The sequence below is a fragment of the Elephas maximus genome, chromosome 17, assembly GCF_024166365.1.
Source record: "Elephas maximus indicus isolate mEleMax1 chromosome 17, mEleMax1 primary haplotype, whole genome shotgun sequence".
NCBI lineage: Eukaryota > Metazoa > Chordata > Mammalia > Proboscidea > Elephantidae > Elephas > Elephas maximus.
The window spans coordinates 84,412,383-84,435,971 of NC_064835.1; the positions used below are offsets into that span (position 1 = coordinate 84,412,383).

Here is a 23,589-nt window from a genome sequence, read left to right on the forward strand (position 1 = left end):
TTTCACTGGGACTGTCACACCGCCCTGCACGCTCAGGGCCCAGGCCCAATCTCCAGTTCTTACACGTTTGTGACTCGGTCAGCCCTGGCACTCGCCGGGCAGCAAGATCCTCATCTCAACACAACCGAAGTGCCACACTGCCTGTTGTTTGGGAAAGCTTACTTAACACTCCACGTGTCCTCAGCTTCCTCATCTGTAAAATGGGGGGATAACAGCGCCTGGAGGCCCTGGGTGGTGCTCGGCTGCTAACTGAAAGGTTGGAGGCTCCAGTTTACCCAGAGGCAGCTCGGAAGAAAGGCCTGGCCATCTACTTCTGAAAAATCAGTCACTGAAAACCCTGTGGAGCACAGTTCTATCCTGACACACGTGGGGTTGCGATGAGTCAGAATCAACCCCACAGCTATGGGTAGACATAATGCCTACGCATGGGGCTGCTGTGAGGATGACCAAGTGCTCCTACTATGCCCCCAAAAACCATAAGGGACTAGCTTATCCCCATTTAACAGCTGAGGATGTCAGCTCACAGAGGCTAAGTTCACGGTCCAAAGTTCCCAGTAGGAAAGGACAGAGACAGCTCCCGAATCCCACAGGGATCAGTCAACTCAGTTGTTCCTTCGGGGCCCCAGTCTTCCTTGCAGGCGACCCATCACTCACGGTTTTCCTCTCTTGAGTGATTTAGTCTTGTTGGGTGGGGTGCAGAGAAATTAAAACATGGAGAGGGGGAGCCGCAGCATCCCGATAGCCCCAAAGACACCTGACCAGGGGCCTTCTGATGACCATTTTCAGAAAGACAAATTCTAGAATGGGTGACGTTTGGACATTTCAGTTGTCACATAGGATTCCATTGTCATGGGTAATACCCAGATTCACTTTTCTTTCTCCTTAAACAAGAACTCTTGGTAATTCGGGGAGGGGGCTCAGCAAAGGTAAAATGAAGAGCAGTCTCGTGCTTTTCCATCACCTTTAGACTATGAGATCGGTGCTGAGAAATAACAGGAGAGTCAACATTTTGAAGTCGGATCTACGTGCCATCATCAGCCAAGGCACTTTGGGTATTTCTGAGAAAGCCCTGCCGACTAGCTCCGTGGACGTGGATGAACTACAGAACAACACAGAGATGAAATGTAATTTCTCTTCTGCAGCTTTCTGTATCATTAAGTGTTTGGTCTATGCTTGGGCCTAGCATGGCCATCACTAATGTAGGGATTTCTTAATAGAAAGCAGAACATTATTTACTCTTCGATATTATCACTTAAATGTTCCTGGGAGCACTGGTGGCATAGTGGTTCAGAGCTCAGCTGCTAACCAAAAGGTCAGCAGTTCGAGTCCATCAGCTCCTCCTTGGAAACCCCATGTGTCAGTTCTACTCTGTCCTATAGGGTCTTTATGAGTCAGAATCAATTCAACAGCAGTGGGTTTGGGTTTGTTTGGGTGTGGGTGGTTTACACTCAATTTCTAACCTAAACGTTGGAGGTCTGAACCCATCCAACAGTACCATGAAAGAAAAACCTGGCGATCTACTTCCATGTAGATTATAGCCAAGAAAACCCTACGGAGCAGCTCTACTCTGTAACGTAAGGAGTTGCCATGAGTTGAAATCTACTCACTGGCAATGGGTTTCGTTATTTTTTGATTTGGGTTATTTTTTGATTTTGTGCTCCACTGCTAACCTAAAGGTTGGCAGTCCCACTCAGCAGCTCCATGAAAGAAATGCCTGGCAATCTGCTTCTGTAAAGACTATAGCCAAGAAAACCCTGTGGAGCTCAGTTCTACTCTGTAAACTGAGCTGGAGTTGGGATAGACTCAAAGGCAACAAGTTTGGGTTTTTTGGTTTATCTGGTTTGTTGTAATTTATCTGCTCACACATCTTTTTCTGCAGGGAGCAATGAATGCCCCAGGAACACTTGGTGGCCCTGGTCTCCTAGGGCCTACCCAAATGCCCAACATGGCTATGCTAATACATATTTGTTTAGCAAATGAATGGGCACACGAGTGCGGTTGTTGCTTGACGATATTAATTTCTGGAAATCAACCTGGAATGTCTCACTTGAAAAAAAAAATTGGGGGTATATCCATCTTGTACCTGCACAGATTCAACAGCGTCTCTTCCATCATGTCTGAGTTGGACTTAGTTAGCCCTCTGCCTTGCCAGCCTCTGCCATCATTACTCTTAGCATCACCAAGCGTTACTTTTAATAACATGAAGTTTAATAATTGTGCTTTCACTATACTTCACTATCTTACCAACAAGTGATACTAAGCGTGTGGATATTCTTAGCCTTTGCCAGCTGGTAATTCTAATTAATTTTTCATGAAAAAAATCTCCCTTCCCCAGAGAGCGTGGAGAGCTGGCTGACGGCATGGCTACCTCCCCGTGTAGAAGTAGTGAGAAAAGGAAGGAAGGAAATGTCACTGGGGGTGGGCGGTGGAGCCAGGGAGCTGCTTCTGGAGGGCAGCTGAAGGCCAGTAAAGATCCTCTCCTCCTCGATTAAGGGCCAAGCTCTAGGCAAGGGGCAGAAAGTTCTGGCCTTTGCCTGATTGTTAATGCCAGTATGCTGGGCTCCCCGGGATTCACTTTGCAGACCCTCCCACCAAGATGCCCCAGGAAGATTTAATCACGTCTCCCTTGTGGACATAACCCCATCCTGGCACACTCAGTTGTGTATAAAGCTGCCTCCCAGTAACCTGTGAGCTCCTTTAGGTTGTCACTTGTCCTGTCCGTCGTGATAAGCCCAGCCTGCTGGCTGGCACACAGTAGCACTTCTGTAAGTATCCATTGCCTGAATGGGTACATGGATTCAGGACTACACAGTGGTGACAACAATAAATTATCCCCTTCTCTTTCTTTGACCTTTAAGTAGGGCTGTACCAGTTATTAAAATATGTCCGTCATTACAGCTCATAAACAGCCTCTGCCCAGGCCTACCCTCCTGTCTTGAGATTAGCTCTCCGCACCACCCCCCCCCGCCCATTCCCCTGGCTGTCTCAGATCCCCCCTAGGACCCTCCACCTCGAACCAATACAGCATCCAGAAGGTTAACACTTAAGCCAGCAGGCTAAGGGCTACAGACAGCAATTCTGAACATTAAGTTCCCAAAAGATCCTCCTCCCAAGTCACTGGCTTCCCCCAAAGTCCCAGACAGCCACCCAAGCCCTGGTCTTGCCCCTAGTCAAAGCCCGGGGGGCCCCAGGAGGGTATGTGCTCCCCAAGGTATCTGCAAGACCACCAGCCAGCCTGCCAGGACTCCTTGTATGTCCTTCCAGCCCAAGATGGTGCTGAGCCCAGCAGGGACACAGGAGCCCCTGAACACTGCCCAACATTGGCCAAGCCTCAGCTCACAGCCACAGCAACCTACTTGGTTTTCTAAACCGTGTCTGGTATACAGTGGCATTCTAAATGTTGGGCTGTTCTAGTACACCCTCGGTGTTGCCTGCCCAGGTGAAGGATCCAAGACCTGATGTCACACACATTGGGGTCCCACCCGTAGGTCAGCACCAACTGAGTGTTTAACCCCAGGCAAAGCACTTCACTCTCTCAGCTGCCTTAATTTCCACCATCAGTTACATGGCATTTACGCCTCTTTTGAACATGGCAAGGATAGGTGAGGTCATGTCTGACCTGTGCAATGAGCTCATTTGAAGACAGGTTCTGTATAATTACAAGGTGTGGTTTTTATTTCAAAGTACTTCTTTCCGTTTCAACAGGTGGCAGAGGTGCTTAGCAACAGGCATAACCACAAGACTAGGAACTAAATGACCACAGACGTGACAAAACCAGCTGTTAGAATCCATCCTTTGTCTTCGGAATTAATGGGAGGCCGTAGGGAATTCCTTTGAACTATTATCGTGTAGAAGCTGTTCCTAGGTTACATAGCATACAAATACGCAGAAAAACTCTGCTAGGTGGCAAGCCATCTTTGTGTGTGTTTTCCTCTGTTTCTTTATAGGTTTAAGCAGTTTGATTTCTTTGCTGGGAACATCAGCAGATCTCAGGGTATTCCTAAATTGTCTGTCTTCGAATCTCCAAGTGTTTGTCTTCCAGGTACAAAAATGAGTTTTTTTTAAAGGGAAGGAGTGGGTGTCGATCATTTTAGCAAGATCCATTGCCTTGTGGTACAAAAAAGAAGTTTCTCTAGAGCCGTTCATGGCTTGCGTGGCTGTGAAGGGCAGGGCAGCGACTTCTCGATTTTGAAGCAAGGCAAGACTCAGAGAACAGGCATAGCATGCAAGTGTGTGCATGTGTGTGTGTGTGCGTGGTGTGCTGGTGAGTGTGTGCACAGGTGAGCATGTATGTGCATGGGTGAACATGGGTATACATGGGTAGAGTATGTGTAGGTGAGTGTGTGGGTAAGTGTGTGTGTGGGTGACCACAGGTGAGCACGTGTGAGTGCCTGTGTGTGGGTGAGCATGTGTGGTGTGTGGGTAAGCATGTGTGCAGCTGAACATGTGTGCGCACAGTTGAGTGTAAACCTGTGTGTGCGAGTAAGCCTGTGTGTGTGCAGGTGGGCATATGTGTGCATGGGTGAACATGCGTGCATAGGTGAATGTACGTGTGCAAGTGAGCCTGTGTGTGTGTAAGTGAGTGTATGTGTGTGCAGGTGAGTGTATGCATGCACAAGTGAATGTGTGCAGGTGAGCCTGTGTGTGTGCAAGCGAGTGTATGTGTGCGTGGGTGAATGTGCGTTCACAGGTAAAACTGTGTGTGCAGGTGAGTGTATGTGTGCCTGGGTGAACATGCATTCACAGGTAAACCTGTGTGTGCAAGTGAGCCTGTGTGCGTGTGAGTGTATGTGTGCATGGGTGAATGTGCGTTCACAGGTAAACCTGTGTGTGCAGGTGAGCCTGTGTGTGTGCAGGTGAGTGTATGTGTGTGCAGGTGAGTGTATGTGTGCCTGGGTGAACGTGTGTTCACAAGTAAACCTGTGTGTGCAAGTGAGCCTGTGTGTGTGCAGGTGAGTGGATGCATGCACAGGTAAATGTGTGCGTGCAGGTGAGCCTGTGTGTATGCAAGTGAGTGTGTGTGTGCATGGGTGAACATGCATCCACAGGTAAACCTGTGTGTGCAAGGGAGCATGTGTGTGTGCATGTGAGTGTATGTGTGCACAGGTAAATGTGTGTGTGCAGGTGAGTGGATGCGTGCACAGGTAAATGTGTGTGTGCAAGTGAGCATGTGTGTGTGCAGGTGAGTGGATGCATGCCTGAGTGAACGTGCATGCACAGGTGCACATAAGCACGTGTCTGCACCAAGCGGGTACGCGGAGGAGGTTTCATCTGGCTGGGAAGGAAGGCAGTTTTCTGGGTGTTCTCAGACACGTTCCAGGAAAGTGCCTGGTTTGCTTTCAAAATCAAAGATGAACTGGTTGTCGATCTGCGTGGGTTTGGCCCTTCTGATCAAGGCGCCACTGGGGAGTTACTTCAGCGGGGTCTCTTGGCTTGTTTTTCATCATCTTCATCCACAGTCACACCTTAAAGCGCTGAGAATGCTTCAGATGAAGTCGCTGCATCCCTGTCACCGGCGAGCAGGGCAGGGAGCTGGGGGCTGTGGGTCTCTGACATTTTGAGGCGTCGTCTCCCCTGAAGAATAAAGCAGTTGGGGAAGCCTGGGACTTACTCTGGGACGTGAAGGGGGGTAGCGTTAAAATAAGCTGAGAAAGGGAAGCAGGCACGCCGGAGAGAGCACTGTGTGAGAAGTGAGCACGTGGAAGGATGGAAGGCCTGTTTAGGGAAGAAGAAATGGACAAATCTGGAGGAGAGAGCTTGTGTCAGAGAGCTGAGATTCCGAGAGCCCAGGTACCAGGAATAGGACTTCCGCTTCCGCTTCCTCCCTTAAGCCTCTGGCCATGTTTCTGCCACTCCCATTTCCCATGGCAGCCTGGCCTTGTCAGGACCACTGTCCTCTCAGTCTAGGTAAAGGGCAGAAATAATTAATGAGTACATGAAGACTGCAGGAGTCTTGGGAGTCGTCCACCTCACAGACCAAAAAAAACCAAACCCATTGCTGTTGAGTCAATTCTGACTCTTAGTGATGCTATAGAACAGAGTGGAACTGCTCTGTAGGGTTTTCAAAGAGCACCTGGTGGATTTGAACTGTAGATCTTTTGGTTAGCAGCCATAGCTCTTAACCACTAAGCCACCAGGGTTTCCCCACCTCATAGAGGTGAATTGAAAACTCAGAAAGGAGCTTGACAGTCGGTTCCAACCTTTGCTAATTGTCTCTTTCCATTCTCTGCTTCTTGAATGTAACCATCCCAGCTACTGTATGGTTTTCAGTCCTCCTTTTTGGTGTTAAGTGTGACTTAGTTATAACAGCAGCAACCTGCCTAGAATTGCACTGCTGCCAAGACCTGTGTTCATGTGATAGCTGAAGGGGTACAAACCATCACTGACAGAGGCTTTCAGTAGGTGGTTACTTGTTTTGAATTCTCACTCAGCCTATCACTTTAACCAAGATAAGCCCACCAAAAAAAAAAAAAAAAAACCCATTGCCATCGAGTCAATTCCGACTCATAGTGAATTGCCCCCATAGAGTTTCTAAGGAGCGCCTTAGAATTGCCCCCATAGAGTTTCTAAGGAGCCCCTGGTGGATTTGAACTTTCTACCTTTTGGTTAGCCGTTGTAGCTCTTATCCACTACCCTACCAGGGCTTCCAGATAAGCCCACAGAGCTCATTAATACAAATCCTGGTAGAATCAGCCCGAGAGTCTCGTCCTATATTTAAACCATATAATACTACACGTTTCCCGAGCCTCCATCACCCTACCTTCAGCCTCCACAAATGAGGCATGTTAGAAAAATGGTGTTTTTGTAACTGCGTGCCTTTGAAGGGCTTGCTTTTGTAAAAATAGCTTAGCTGATTAAAAAAAAGACTATTGTCAGTAAAATACTCAGGCTATTAAAACATAAGCCCTTGGGCTTGTCAGAGATGACTAATGGCGTCAGTTGTGAGCATCTGGTAGCACGCTAGCAGAGGGAAGTGCTGACCTTGGTCATGCGTTTCCTTCTCATGGTTCTTGTGCACTTCGGGGCCAGGAGTAATTTCTCAATGAAGGACCAGGAAGTGTTCACCTTGGTCACGTGTTTCCCTCTCACAGTTCTCATGCACTTTGGGCCCAGGAGTAATTTTTCAATGGAGGACCAGGAAGTGCCCCACTGTGGGAAGATGAGAAGAGGCCTGGTGCAGCTAGGGTCCATGTCTAAACATTTGTGCAGAGAGAGCTCTCTCTGAGCGTCCAGCACGACCCTCCCAATAATCTTAGAGGGTTCCCATGTGCTTTTGGTACGCTCATTGTCCCTTCAACTTAAAATCCTCCGTTGAACATCAGGGCTCCCCTGAGAGCCCCGTTTCAGCTGGTAAGAAACCAGGGTTTAGAAGGTGGAGGAGGACGGTGCTGCCAGGGGCTCAGACCCGCCCAAAGCTCAGGAAATGCTCTGTACGTTATGTGTTCCCTGCCAACGGGAACAGAAGGGAAGAGAAGCACAACCAGTCTCTACATCTCTTCCTCAAAGAAAAGCTTTCGAGCCGAGTGGGCGGGCCACAGAGCATTGGATTAGAAGAGGTTTCAGGGGCATCCATTTCAGCAATGGCATTTGGAGTTTACCTGATTCCATTGGTTTGTAGTGGAAAAGGTCCCTGGGTGATATACACAGTCTACACTTGACTACTAACCAGCAGGTTGGCGGTTCGAACCCACCCAACAGCACTGTGGAAGAAAGGCCTGGCGACCTACTTCCACAAAGATTACAGCCAAGAAAACCCTATGGAGCAGTTCTACTCTGTAACACAGGGAGTCGCCATGAGTTGGAATCAACTCACTGGCAATGGGTTTGGTTATTTTTTGATTTGGTGGGCGCCAGCAGTTTGTGCTTGACTACTAACCCAAAGGTTGGCAGTTCCACCCAGCAGCTCCACAGAAGAAAGACCTGGCAATCTGCTTCTGTAAAGATTACAGCTAAGAAAACCCTATGGATCAGTTTTACTCTGATACACATGGGGTCGCCATGAGTCAGAATTGACTCGACGCAATGGGTTCAGTTTGGGTTTGGGTGGTACAAGTGTTTAACACGGTTCGCTGCTAGCCAAAAGGGTAGAGGTTTGAGTCTGCCGAGAGGTGCCTCAGAGGAAAGGCCTGGGGATCACCTTCTGAAAAATCAGCCATTGAAAGCCCTATAGAGCACAGTTCTACGTACACGGGGTCGCCACGAGTCAGAGTCTACTTGACGGCAACTAGTTTTTGGGTAGTAAATTTTAGAGTATGACCCAAGTAAACCTAGGTAGAGGGAATGTCTTGGTCCGCATATAGAGGAACCTTGTTAGTAGTGCTCTTCAGACCTCTTTCCGCTGGAGGCAGTGGCAGTACTGGGGATCCCGTGATCATTTCCACGTGCAGCGGTCAGTTTTGAAATAAACACTGTTCATTTCCATTCTGTTGGAATCCTGTGCCGCTTTTCATAATCAGACGTAGCACACAGGAGCGCCAGTGTGAAACAGCCACCAGTTCTGTAGCCATTTCCAGGCAGACCGGGGTCTGCCCCTGCAGGGTTTCTCTGCTGTGCTTGACAAGTGACCTCTTTTTAAAAGCCGTGTGGGGATTTTAAAAAGTAGGTCAGTCTTCCCCCTCCCTTCTCTCTCCCCCCACTTCAAAGGGTATGCCCTGGAATCATCTCCACAGGCGACGGAGCAAGACCAGGAACAGGCCCCTCAGGAGCGCGGCCTCAGTCCTCGTCCCTAACGTTGTTTGTCTTCCTCTTCTCGCCTGGCCCTTTCAAAATTTCTGTTCCTGACAAACGTGTGCAGTGGAAAACACACTGTTCTACTTTTTCATCAACCCCAGCATTTTTTCTCACAAAAATTTAATAGGCAAGCGGAAGCAAAGAGGAGTTTATCAAATTGGCTGCCAGCTTCCAGCTAAGATGGAACTTCCTCCTCACTGCCGTGAGCAAAGCTATGACCCTCTGCCACAGGGACAGTTTCGGTAAGTCAGAGGACAAAAAAAAATTTGTACTCTACCCTTTGAAGACATTATTATCTCATAAGTGTTTTCCATATTGCTATGTTAAGAGCTTGGCTGCTAACCAAAAAGTTGGCAGGTCGAATCCACCAGCCACTCCTTGGAAACCCTATGGTGCAGTTCTACTCTGTCCTATAGGGTCGCTATGAGTCTGAATTGACTTGACGGCAGTGGGTTTTATATAGAATCTGCAGTCATTGTTTTTAACCTTTTAGTATAAAATAAAACGTAGATACAGAAAACCAGACAAAACCGTAGTAATCTTTTTTTTTTTTTTTAACAGCAACACGATGGTCCATTAAATAGGGGAACCATGTTTCATTCACCCATTCCATCATTGTTGAACAAGTAGGACGCGTCCCCTTGTTTTTGAATTATGTTCTTTGTGACATTTTGAGCAAAGCACCAAGGGAGACAATGGAGGCGGAAGGAAAATGCAATCTTGGGGGTACTCCCATTTAACTTTGGGGAATAACAACTGATAAAGTCACCATTGTATGTAGGTGGTGGAAATAATGAAGTAGTCCCTGGGTGGTGCAAATGGCTGCTAACCAAAAGGGTGGCAGCTTGAGTCCACCCAGATGAGCCTCAGAAGAAAGGCCTGACTACTTACTTCCGAAAAATCAGCCATTGAAAACCCCATGGGGGATCATAGTTCTATTCTGACGCACATGGGGTTGTCATGGGTCAAAATCAACTCAACAGCACCTGGTTTGTTTGGGGTTTGGTTTTCTTTCTGTCCAAAAGCTGCCCTGGCTCGGGTTCTCTGGGTGTGGAATGCTGCCCTCATGACTGACCCCACCGGCCCCTTTGGGATCGACTACAGGAATGTATCTCTGGTAAACAGGAGGTAAAAGCCCCAGAAAAGCTGTCATTTCCGCAGAGATTTTTTTATGTATCTGCCTGTCTTTTCATTTTTGGTCGCTCTCTAAATGTAGGCTCCTGGCATCTGTTTCACTTGCTGCTTTTGGAATATGTGATTCACGTGCTTCAGTCAAGTGTAGAGGAGGACGTGGAGAATCTCGACGAAGTGCTGTCAGATGACCAGTCTCTCATCCAGCCACACCAGGCGCTTTTCTACCCTCCAGATTCTTCACCAACTCAGGAGTGTGAAAGCCCACGTGGGGAACCGCCCCAGCTGATGCTGAAACACACGAGCCAGAGCTGGTGTGCCGCAGGCTTGAGCAGCATGACACTCAGGGTCCTGGGCTTCCTTGTGGACACTGCCACGGGCAATCAGGTAGAGCCCCCAGGACCCCAATTTCCATATAGTTGTTTCTAGAGAGTAAGAACTCAAAGGTGGATAGGAGACCCATAAAGATCACATTGTGCAAGAACTGAGTTTTAGAACCATCTTTGCTGTCGGGACTTTGCTAGGGGTGATTAGAACAGCTTATATGTTGACCATGGCCGGCTGATGTTTGCAGAGCACTGACACGTGCCTGGCACGATTAGAGATGGGGAATGTTTGGATTGCTCACCATCTAGCTGCCGTGGTTACACTAACGAAGCAATTGAAGACTACTAGCTGCTAAACGGGGTGGTATGGACTTGAAATGCCCCTAGAGTTTAAAGAAAGGGAACACGGAGGAGCCTGAGTAGAAAACAACTTGCAAAGATTGAACAGGGGTACATCTTGAAAAATAAAAATGAAGGTTGCTATTTATTTAGCATTTACTATATACCCTTTGGAAACCCTGGTGGTATAGTGGTTAAGTGCTACAGCTGCTAACCAAAACGTCGGCAGTTTGAATCCACCAGGTGCTCCTTGGAAACTCTATAGGGCAGTTCTACTCTGTACTATAGGGTCGCTATGAGTCAGGATCAACTCGATGCCAACAGGTTTGGCTTTTTTCTTTTCTTTTTTTTTTTTGTATATACCCTTTGAAGCCCTGGTAGTGTAGTGGTTAAGAGCAACAGCTGCTAACCATAAGGTCAGCAGTTCGAATCTACCAGCCGCTCTTTGGAAACCCTATGGAACAGTTCTACTCTGTCCTTTAGAGTCGCTATGTGTTGAAATCTACTCAATGGCAACAAGTTTGGCTTTTTAATACATACCCTTCTCTAAGGTTGCTATGAGTTAGAATTGACTTGATGGCAACGGGTTTGGTTATGTTTGTTTTGGAGGCCTGATGGCACAGTAGTTAAGAGCTTGGCTGCTAACCAAAAGGTTGGTAGGTCAAATCCACCAGCCACTCCTTGGCAACCCTATGGGCAGTTCTACTCTGTCCTGTAGGGTCACTATGAGTCGGAATTGACTTGATAGGAATGAGTTTTTATATACCCTTTGGAGCCCTGGTGGCACAGTGGTTAAGAGCTTGGCTGCTAACTGGAAGTTCAGCAGTTCAAACCCACGAGCCGCTTCATGGGAGAAAGATGTGGCAGTCTGCTTCTGTAAAGATTACAACCTTGGAAACCCCATGGGGCAGTTCTACTCTGTCCTATAGGGTTGCTATGAGTTGGAATGGGCTCGATGGCACTGGGTATTCAGCTCCTGGGTGGCGCAAATGATTAAGCACTCTACTACCAGAAGAAAGATTGGTAGTTTGGACCCACCCAGGCATGCCCTTTATATACATCATCTCAAAGCCGTACGATTCTACAGAGTATCTATTCTTATCACTTTCGTGCGATGGACGAACAAACTGAGGCTCAGAGAACCTGAGTGACTTGCAAAAAGTCACATAGCAGGTAAATAGTGGAACAGAGATGGGAGCCCTGGCCTTCCTGGCCTCAAGCCTGTTCTTATCCCACAACAGTCCACAACAGTGTCTCCAATGTCGACTGGAGGACGGCTCAGCCCAGGCAAGAGTAAGACTCAGACTGAAGACAGTGCCTTGGATGCCAGGAAGATGAGACCGGCCTGATGCAGGAAGCAACTGGAACTCCTCTACTGGGGAGGAGGGAGTAGGCTAATTTAAGGAAAAGCAAAATTAGTGACAACGGTTGTCTTTGTACTAGTTTCAAAAACGTCTACGCATGTTTGAAATGTTTAGCCGCTTTACAAAGGCTTTCTCTTGTACCCTTTGGGATAGATGAGGGGTTGTGCTAGGCAGGAGACCTTGGAGAGGCATGTTGTCCTCAGTGTTGGTGAGTAGTGGCCATGCCTGTCTGAATGAGTCACAACCTGAAACTGTCTTAGTCACGTAGTGCTTCTATAACAGAAATACCACAAGTGCGTGGCTTCAACAAGCAGAAGTTTGTTCTTTCACAGTTTAGGAGTCTCGAAGTCCAAAATCAGGGTGCTGGCCCTAGCGGAAGGCTTTCTCTTTCTGTCGGCTCTTGGGGAAGGTCCTTGTCTCTTCAGCTTGTTTCTGGTTCCGTGGAGATCTCCATGTAGCTTGGCATCAATCGTCCCTCATCTCTGCTTCTTACTTTGCTTGTTTAATCTCCTGTATATCTCAAAAGAGATTGAATCAAGATACACCCTGCACTAATCCTGCCTCAGTAACATAACAAGGACGACCTATTCCGAAATGGGGTTATAACCACAGGCATAGGGGTTAGGGTTTACGACACATATTTTGGAGGGACACAATTGAATCCATAGTACTGTTCATGACCTACAGTCCTCAAAATAACCAGAGCCTTCCAGGGTCCTTTCCTTCCTAAACAAAGCCCTTGTTCTGAGATCTTCAGATCGCTGAGGACCTGTAAAACCGTCATTAATCACCTGTTCTGGCAAGATACCTGTTAACTAACACTAATATGAACAGGGACAAAGGAAGTGCACCTCTCAGGTCAACAAATGCTACTTCGTCCACATTTGGTCTTTGCTTTTTCCGGTGGGATGCTAAACTCATGTACCCAGCCGCATTTGACGTCCTCTGTGCAGTAGATTCAGACACATGTCTGTAAATAAGAAAACTCCTTTGCAAGTGTGTATGTGAAGGAAACATGAAAAATGAGCCAGGAAATAGTGAAGTGCTGACCCCAAATCATGAAGCCCAATTTGTGGGTGTAAACTGGGCCTCTTTAGAAGGGGAACAGCTGGGTACAGATAAGGTGCCAACCATGGAGCCTAGTATTTCTGCATTGTTCTCAGAGAAAAGGTCCACTTAGTCCTGAAGAAAGACCCGCTCGGCCAGCCCATGCCCAGGAGAAGGCTTTGCTCCTGACACTCCTGAGAACATACCCAGTCGTGGCGGCAGAGTCCATCCAGGGCTGGGCCAGCAGCCAGCCCGGCTGAGCGTCCTCTCTGGAGTATTCTGTGGAGCCCCAACAAAAGGAGCACGTGCGCAGGTCCACAGCGTTCAGCTCCGCGTGAGCAGACCTCCCCTCTCACTGGCTGGGCGAGAGGCAGCACTGTAACATGGCAGTCTTAAAAAAAAAAATTAGGTGCTCTTAATTGCCAAGGTAACCAGGAGTAAGCCTTTAGCTTTTCTGCTGCAGTTGGAAGCAGGTGGAGAGCAGACACTGATGGTCTCCCTGTGGTAGGCTTATTAAATGCATTACTTCATGTTTTCCTCACAGTGATCTTATGAGACAGCATTGTCATTACCCCATTTCACAGATGGTGCAATTGAGGCTCATAGAGGGCCTGAGTCATTTTCCCAAGGTCACCTAGCTAATAATTGGCAAAGAAGGGATTCCAAGCTCCCCAGACTGTCTTTTTCCAGCATCCTCTCTCCAGAGCATTACCGGCTCTAATTCCAAAAAAAGGGAGTTAGGCATTAATTAAAATATCTTGAAGTCTGATCATTTAGTCAAATACAGAAAATCATTCTGGAAAACTCAAATAGTCTTAATATAAGTTCCCGTCTTCAAGGCACTACCACCGCAAAAAGCCATTTGCTCAGGGCTGGGAGAAAGGAGAAGGAGCCCTGGTGGCACAATTTTTAAAGCTCTTGGCTGTTAACCGAAAAATCTGTGGTTTGAACCCACCAGCGGCCCTGCAGAAGGAAAGACTTGGCAACCTGCTCCTCTAAGGATTACAGCCTAGAAAACCCTATGGGGCAATTCTGCTTTGTCCTATAGGTTCACTATGACTTGGAATCGACTGAACGGCACACAACAGAGGAAAGGAGGTAGTAGCTGGGTTAAGCACTTGACTACTGGCCGAAAGGTTGGTGGTTTAAACCCAGCCAGAGATGCCTCAGAAGACAGGCCTGGCAATCTGCTTCCTAAAGGCCACAGCCATTGGAAACTCTATGGAGTGGTCCTACTTTGCACACATGGCGTCACCATGAGTCGAAAGCGACTCGACGGTAACTAACAACAACAAGAGGAGGAAGATGCTTGCTAAGAAACTAGAAATACATCAAGATCTACTTCAGATAGAATAGAATACCCTCTGCGGAGAGGATGCTGGGGAAGATATAAATATGAAGTACTTCAGATTGTCCTGTGTGCTTGAAACACAAATGTCAAAGCTCCCGTGCTCCTGTTCTGTGCGCTGCTTCCTTGTTCAGAACTTTGAGTTCCTGACTTCACCCTGACTTCAGCTTTTGTTGGCCAGATAGACAAAGACATCCGAAAAGTGGATACACTGAGCACCTTAAGGTTTGTTCTCCAGAGAGACCACGTAGACAAAAGACAAGTAGGGGGTAGTTTCTTGCCTCATAGAGATGCCTAGCTTTACAGCAGGATGTATCATAAAATGGTTTTAAGCAGGAGCCCTCTGAGACATTTAAAATACTCTTCAGTTTGGGGAATTTTTGTTTAAACATGACCTTGCAGTTACGCAGATGTGACACAGGTAGTAGAACTACACAGGATACACTGGTACTGGACTGGTGGCCGGCGTTCCATCCTGTGGCTGGAAGATGCCAGTGCAGAGCCAATGAGCTTAGTCACAGGCCCAGTTATCTATACTGTGGGTGCCCCAATACAACCTGGCAAAATATTTTCAAGCCACAACTCTTTTTCTGTTTAATTAGGTAACGTTCACTATAATTAATAAGCTAGGGTTATGCAGTTCAGGTGCCTAACTTCTGGGCTCAAATGTCTCCTCTTCCTTGGGCAAGTTGTGTAGCTTATTTGTTCCTCAGTTTCCTCATAGACAAAATGGGATTCTAATATCTAATATCAAATTCCACAGGCCTTTTATGAGGTTTAAATAAGTTAATCATTGTAGAATAATTAGATTGTTTCTTAAAATAGAGCAAACCCCCACTAACCAATATTCATTATTATTATTCTAGCAAAACCCCCTCATCTGAGCCCTTTGCCAGATGTAACACTGTCCACCCAAGCCCCCAGCTCCTCACACATGCATTGCAATAGTTAATTGGTCGAAACAATAGAGATGACATTAGATACTTGATTGAACTACGTAATAAAGCAATGCAAGCGGATTAAGCATCATATAATCCAAGGTAATATGCACTAGAGAACAATTAAGCCTGCCTCTGTTTGTTCAGGCCTGCCGAATTAGCTATAATGACTTAAACGATCGAACACCCAAAAGGTACACTCATCTAGCTTTCGTTGTATTCATTACTCAGCATCTGCACTCGTCATCAACAAAAAAGCACGCCCTCTGTGTGCTGTCTGCATCCAGCTGCCTGGAGTTAATGCCCCATTCGTCTGCACATCTGCGGCCGCTGCAGGCTCTGAACGATGGAGGGGTGCCCTGCACCTCTAACAACCGAAGTCAGCATTCCAGTCTGCCAAGCCCATGTGTTGCTCCCCACATTCTTGCAATGTTCAAGAGAGTAAAATGCCAAGCCATGTTTAAATATAATGCAAAAACGATGCTGACATTAAAGAAAGCCTGTTCTTTTTGAAAACATACTACGTGGTTTTCACTTTGGGCCATGTGCTCAAGGACTAAAGCACAAAAAAAAAATAAATAGATGACTCTTCAGCTGTAGGATAAAGGCGAAGACAGTGTTTTGTGAAAGGAGAGAAACATCTTCTCACTGGGTGGTGATGGTCACTGTTGAATGTAGAGAGAGTGAGAAATGGGCTTTCGTTAACCTTCCAGTAGAGCTTGCATTAGGTCATGGAGGCTTTGAGGTCCCTGGGTGGTGCTAGCTGTTTGCACTCATCTACTAATCTAAAGTTTGGCGGTTCAAACCCACCCAGTAACACCACCGAAGAAAGGCCTGGCCATCTGCTCCCCTAAAAATTAAATCAAGAAAGGCCTGTGGAGCATTTCTACTCTTTAACACATGGTTTGGAAACCCTGGTGGTGTCGTGGTTAAGAGCTACAGCTGCTAACCAAAGGGTCGGCAGTTCGAATCCACCAGGTGCTCCTTGGAAGCTTTATGGGGCAGTTCTACTCTGTCCTATAGCGCTGCTATGAGTCAGAATCGACTCGACAGCACTGGGTTTGGTTGGTGGTTTGAACACATGGGTTAACTGATTAAATCAGACCGAGAAAATACAGTCGGCTCTTCATAGCTGCCAGCTTCATCAGCGGATTCAGCCAACCGTGGATAGAAAATACTTGGGGAAAAGATGGTCTCTCTGGTTCATGACGAAGTGCTTGCAAATATGGAAAACATTAAATGTTAAGGGTAATCATTAACGACTATTCACATAGCGTTTACATTGTGTTAGGTGTTATAAATGATGTAGAGACGATTTAAAGTATACGGAGAATGTGCACAGGTTCTGTGCAAACACTACACCATTTTATATAAGGGACTTGAGCACCCTTGGATTTTGGTAGGTCCTGGAACCAATCCCCCAGGGATACTGAGGGACGACTGTACACTCGTATTGGATTTAAATTAACCGCGTCCAAGCAGAGCAGAGCACCTCCGTAGGAGCTAAGGGACCAATAGCATATCATATCTGTTTCTCTGATGGGAAGACTTGCTCAGACAGATTAAAAAACTTACCTAAAAAGCTGACACTTAAACTAACATAATAATCTATGAATCTCTCCAGTCCGTTGCTACCCATGGAGTGTCATTTCAACCAATATCAACTGATTGTTTTCACAGTCGTTCTTTCTTAGTGATTGTTGTATTTGTCAGATGGCAGAGGGGGAGTCCGGATGGGAACCTGAGCTGACTGTCTGCTTCAGAGATGGATGGGACATGCAGGGACTGGTATCCATCTGGAAGGCCGCCACAATGACGGGCCCTGCAGCCACATAGAGACCCACGTTACATTGTACACGCTCCCTTCTGATTTTCACCCACTCTCTCCCTGTCTTTAAAGGAAGAGTTTTGACTTGCTTTCACAGTGCCTCCAGGGTGTTTCTCACAAACAACCACAGGCCTCCATTCTGTTTCTAAAGAACGCCCGTCTACTCTCTGCACAAGGCTCCCCTCTTTCTTGGACCATCCCCAAATTGTGAACACTCCCAGGAAGTCCTCGTCAGACCTTGAGTGTTCCCTGAGAAATTGGGATCTCCTGGGTGGTGCACATGGTTTGTGATCAGCTACTAACCTAAAGACTGATGGGTCAAACCCCACCCCCAGCATCTCCGCAGAAGAAAGGCCTGGGGACCTGCTTCCCTAAAGATTATAGCCAAGAAAACCCTATGGAGAAGTTCTACTCTTTAACGCATGGGGTCACCATGAGTCAGAATGGCCTCTACGGCAGTCGGGTTTGGTGGCGGTGGTGTTTGTTTTGTTTTAGTAGTAGGAGTAAAAGGCCCTGGTGGTGTGAGTGGTTAAGTGCTCAGCTGTTAACCACAAGGTTGGTGGTTCAAACTCACCCAACTGATGTGCGGGAAAAAGACCTGTCGGAAAGACCTGGCAATCTGCTTCCATAAAGATTACAGCCCAGAAAACCCTGTGGGGAAGTTCTGCTCTGTCACATGGGGTCACTATGAGTGAAAAGTGACTCAATGGCACCCAGCAACAACAGAAGTAGGAATAAATACACTGTCTTCCCGGTTAGTTCCCAAGGTGGGAGAGAGCGTGGGAGAATAAGTCAAGCGTGGTTCCTGCAGCAGGGAGTAGAGTAACTTTCTCTTTTTCTCTCTTCCTTTTTAAAATTTCCCCCATGTAGCTCATCCAGGTACTGTTGGAAGACGGGGAAACCGAAAACACCGTAAGACTCAGCCTTCCCGTGGGGCAAGAAGCCCTCATAACCCTCAGAGATGGACAAAAATTTGTGATGCACGTGTCAGATGTACCCCAAAGCTCTGAACATATTTATTTCAGGGAAAGTAATGCTAATATGTAAGATTATTATTTCAATAGGGCATGAGACAACTGATAGATTTTGATTCTTAAAAATATGTTAAATGCTAAAACTTTCGTATTGGTGTGGGAGAAGACTTTATGTACATAATAGATGTCGTGTTGTCTAGTTCATGTTTAGATGTAGTTCAAGGAGTTGGTTTTGATCACACACTTAAACTGGTTTGGAGAATAATTTTTGCCTCTGTTGATTTTCTTTGGGGATTTTCCAAGTATTTCTACTTTGGGACTTAAGAAAACGTTAAGAAATCTTGCTCTGGGAGTAAAGAAATGGTTAGGTCTCCAGAGAAAACTAGCAAAGTTTGAAAAATACAGACCAGTCCAAGCATTAAAATACCAGTGGTAGATTTTCCTCCCCTTCGGTAGTGCCGCAATCAAAGTAGAACTTGTAGAAAGAGCCCCTCAGGCAGTCAGGGACGGGAAGAACTCGGTTAGACAAACTATTAGACTCCTTCTCTGGCCCAGTCTTTGGTTCACCATCCCAACTTTCTCAAAGTGAGGTAGGATTTCGAATGCAACAATGTCTGCAACAAATGATGCTGTCCTGCTTTGAATCCTTTTTTACTTCTTAGTAGCAAAACTCTTAAAAACATGTTGAAACTAAAAATAGTTCATTGTTAGACCACATCCATTTTTCTCTGACTATAATATATAAAAGGCATTGAAAAACTCATGCTTAACGTGATAGCTGCAGCACTGGGTTTTTGACTGGGTATATATGGGAAGAATCGAGGATATTTTATTCATCACATATTACATATGAAATTAATTAAATTTCCCTAAATTCGTGGACATTTTAAAGAAACCTAAGGACTACATGTTCCTGGATGCGTTAGGAATTATTGGTCTTTGTAGTTAAAAAAGGGAGTCCCTGGATGGTGCAAATGTTTAACACGCTCAGCTGATAACCAAAAAGTTGGATGTTTGAGTTCACCCTCAGGTGCTTCAGGAGAAGGGCTTGGTGATCCCGTTCTGAAAAGCACAGACCTGCTCCGTTGCAACAGGGTTGCCAGGAGTCAGAACCAGCTCTGTGGTAACTGGTGGCGGTATGGCTTTTAAAAAGTGGTATTTTAGAGCCCGTTACTACTGTATTTGATATATCATCTCATTTCTTAAACTTCCTGGGAGTGGTTGTGAATTATCAAAGAACAACTCAGAGGTATTTACTATTCTCACTGTTCAGTGATTCTCCGTGTAATTTGTTTGCTTGCGTGGAAGTAGGTAGTTGATGAACTGAGTCAAGGAACTAAGTCAACAGCAGTATTTACAAGTCTGGGAACAGTGGATTTTGTTTGCATACTCGTGGGAAACTCGAATCGCTGAAAGCTAGCAGAGGTCATTCTGGGCGCCCTGTCCTTGAGAAATCCAACTAGGTTTACCAGAGAAATCCATTTTGATTGTCTATCCATGGTGTTAGAAGTTAGGACAGGGAACGAGGGTGAGTAATGACAGGGAATCCCTGGCTGGGGCAAACAGTTGGGTGATACACTTGGCTGATAATCAAAAGGTTAGAGTCCACCCAGAGGTGCCCCGGAAGAAAGGCCTGTCCATCTTTTTTCTGAAAAACCAGTCATTAAACCCCGCATGGAGCACAGTTATACCCTGATACACACGGGGTTGCCCTGAGTAGGAATCGACTGCATGGCAACAGGTTTTAGTAACAGGGAGGAAGGTGGGCTGGGGGGCTTCTGTTTCTGATTAATGTTCTGATTCTTGGTCTGGTTGGTGGTCATGCGGTGTGATCACTTTGTGAAAATGTATCAAGCTCGTGATTCTATTTGATTACTTGTTTGTATATGTGTGTATGAAAATGTACTTAAAAAAATTAAAAAGGCCAGCCCACATTAGGGGGAACTGTGTCGCAGGTTCCTGGCTGGAGAATGGCTAAGAAGCACACACAAGGATTCCAAAAGAAAGCCAGCCAGGTTTAGACAGCCTCCAAGGCTTGGAGCACTTACATGAGGTCACAACAACACCTGCCTCTCTGCTCCCCAGCCCCCCACCCCCAATCCCTGTCCTTGATAATCTGAGGCAGGAGTCAGAGCTAGGAGGCAAAGAATCTAACCACACCCACCTCCCCCACCAAAGGCTTCAAGTCATAAAGCAACACTCAGCCAGGAGAGAGGAGTCTTTATCTTTAACAGTTTGACATTTTGATGATTACACTGGACTGGACATTTTAATTACTGTACTGAGATGGCTTTCATGACTGAAAGTAGCTGGTGCACTTGTATTATTTGAAAATCAACATGACATCCCTACACCTACCCCCAGATGAGATTTCGTCCAAGAGCCAGAAATAATCCACAGAGCAGGTCTCAAAGCCTGTTTTTTGTTGCAGTATAACAAACTACACTACCCCTTAATGGCTTGAGACAACACCATTTATGCATCACTCCTCGCTGGTATACAAGCTGAATCTGAAGAAAATTAACGCAAGTCCGTGAGAGCCAAAATACAACCTTAAGTACATCCCACCTGAATTTAGAGACCATTTCAAGAATAGGGAAACCATGGTGGCATAGTGGTTAAGTGTTGCGCCTGCTAACCAAAAGGTCAGCAGTTCGAATCCACCAGGTGCTCCTTGGAAACTCTGTGGGGCAGTTCTACTCTGTCCTATAGGGTCACTATAGTTGGAATCGACTCAACAGCAGTGAGGATCAAGAAAAGATTTGATGCATCGAACACTAGTGAGCAAAGACCACAGGAGTTGCGGGATTACATCAAGGACATCATACATGAAAAAAAGGAAAAGGGAACGAGAAAGAAAAGACCAAAATGGATGTCAGAAGAGACTCTGAAATTTACCCTTAAATGTAGAGTAGCTAAAGCAAAAGGAAGAGATGATCATGTAAAAGAGCTGAACAGAAGATTTCATGGGCGACTCGAGAAGACAAAGTATTATAATGACATGTGCAAAGACCTGGAGTTGAATAACCAAAAGGAAAGAATACCCTCGGCATTTCTCAAGCTGAAAGAACTCAAGAAAAAATTCAAGCCTCAAGTGGCAGTATTGAAGGACAAAATACTGGGCAAAATATTGAACAACGCAGGAAGCATCAAAAGAAGATGGAAGAGACAAAAGGACAAATATTGTATAAGACCACTATTGTAAGATCTTGAGAAATAGTAAACCTGAGAAGAACACATACTTTTGTGGTTACGAGGAGGGGAGGGAGGGAGGGTGGGAGAGGGTTTTTTATTGATTAATCAGTAGATAAGAACGGCTTTAGGTGAAGGGAAAGACAACACTCAATACATGGAAGGTCAGCTCAATTGGACTGGACCAAAAGCAAAGAAGTTTCCGGGATAAAATGAATGCTTCAGAGGTCAGCGGAGCAAGCACGGGGGTCTGGGGAACATGGTTTGCGGGGACTTCTAAGTCAATTGGCAAAATAATTCTATTATGAAATCATTCTGCATCCCACTTTGAAATACGGCATCTGGGGTCTTAAATGCTAACAAGCGGCCATCTAAGATGCAGCAATTGGTCTCAACCCACCTGGAGCAAAGGAAAATGAAGAACACCAAGGCCACACGACAACTAAGAGCCCAAGAGACAGAAAGGGCCACATGAACCAGAGACCTACATCATCCTGAGACCAGAAGAACTAGTTGGTGCCCGGCCACAATCGATGACTGCCCTGACAGGGAGCACAGCAGAGGACCCCTGAGGGAGCAGGAGATCAGTGGGATACAGACCCCAAATTCTCATAAAAAGACCAAACTTAATGGTCTGACTGAGACTGGAGGAATCCCGGCGGCCATGCTCCCCAGACCTTCTGTTGACACAGGACAGGAACCATCCCCGAAGACAACTCATCAGACATGAAAGGGACTGGTCAGCGGGTGGGAGAGAGACGCTGATGAAGAGTGAGCTAATTATATCAGGTGGACACTTGAGATTGTGTTGGCAACTCTTGTCTGGAGGGGGGATGGGAGGATAGAGAGAGAGGGAAGCCGGCAAAATTGTCAAGAAAGGAGAGACTGAAAGGGCTGACTCAAGAGGGGGAGAGCAAGTGGGAGTAGGGAGTGAGATGTATGTAAACTTATATGTGACAGACTGATTGGATTTGTAAACGTTCACTTGAAGCTTAATAAAAGTTATTAAAAAAAAAAAAAAAAGAAGATGGAAGGAATACACAGAGTCACTGTACCAAAAAGGATTGGTCAACATTCAACCATTTCAGGAGATAGCATGTGATCAAGAACAGATGGCACTGAAGGAAGAAGTCAAAGCTGCACTGAAGACAAAGCAAGGATCCAGGAGTTGACAGAATACTAACTGAGATGTTTCAACAAACAGATGCAGCACTGGAGGTCCTCGCCTGTTTATGCCAAGAAATTTAGAAGACAGCTACCTGGTCAACCTACTGGAAGCGATCCATATTTGTACCCATTCCAAAGAAAGGTGATCCAACAGAATGCATGAATTATCCAACAGTATCATTAATATCACACACAAGTAAAATATTGCTAAAGATCATTCAAAGCTTTTGCAGCAGTACATCAACAGAGAACTGCCACAAACTCAAGCCAGATTTAGAAGAAGAAGCAGAATGAGGGATATCATTGATGACGTCAGATGGATCTTGGCTGAAAGCAGAGAATAGCAGAAAGATGCTTATCTGTGTTTTAGTGACTATGCAAAGGCATTGGACTGTGCCAACCATACCAAATTATGAATACCTGTACATAGACCAAGAGGCAGTCGTTCAAACAGAATAAGGGGATACTGCGTGGTTTAAAATCAGGAAGGGTATGTGGCAGGGTTGTATCCTTTCACCATACTTAGCCAATCTGTATGCCAAGCAAATGATCCGAGAAGCTGGACTATATGAAGAAGAACGGGGCATCAGGTTTGGAGGAAGACATTAACAACCTGCATTATGCAGATGACACAACCTTGCTTTCTGAAAGTGAAGAGGACTTGAAGCACTTACTGATGAAGATCAAAGGCTAGAGCTTTCAGTATGGATTACATCTCAACATAAAGAAAACAAAAATCCTCACAACTGAACCAATCGGCAACATCATGATAAATGGAGAAAAGGTTGAAATTGTCAAGGATTTCATTTTACTTGGATCCACGATCAACACCCTTGGAAGAAGCAGTCAAGAAATCAAACGATGCATCGCATTGGCCAAATCTGCTGCAAAAGACCTCTTTAAAGTGTTAAAAAACAAAGATGTCATTTTAAGGACTAAGGTGTGCCTGACCCAAGCCATGGTGTTTTCACTGGCCTCATATGCATGTGAGAACTGGACAATGAATGAGGAAGACCAAAAAAGAACTGATGCTTTTGAATTATGGTGTTGGTAAAAAAAACATTGAGTATACCATGGACTGCCAGAAAAATGAACAAATATGTCTTGGAAGAAGTACAGCCAGAATGCTCCTTAGAAGGAAGGATGGGGAGACTTCATCTCACGTACTTTGGACAGGTTATCAAGAGGGACCATTCCCTGGAGAA

General features: G+C 46.0%; 1 protein-coding gene across 9 annotated transcripts in view; it reads left to right on the forward strand.

The window, feature by feature from the left end:
- Positions 1-19,762, forward strand: part of RFX8 (regulatory factor X8) — a 78,869-nt gene extending 59,107 nt beyond the window's left edge. For 4 of the 9 annotated variants that reach the window (XM_049856321.1, XM_049856324.1, XM_049856323.1 and 1 more), the window contains 3 exons: positions 8,858-8,972; positions 9,947-10,248; positions 17,922-19,762. In XM_049856321.1, coding sequence (XP_049712278.1) covers positions 8,858-8,972; positions 9,947-10,248; positions 17,922-18,098 — 594 coding nt within the window. In that variant the 3' untranslated portion in view covers positions 18,099-19,762. Of the gene's footprint in view, positions 1-967; positions 2,928-8,857; positions 8,973-9,755; positions 10,249-11,767; positions 15,043-17,921 lie in introns of those variants that run through there. The other 5 variants (XM_049856322.1, XM_049856325.1, XM_049856326.1 and 2 more) reach the window with 5 other exon arrangements.
- Positions 19,763-23,589: the final 3,827 nt, after the last annotated feature.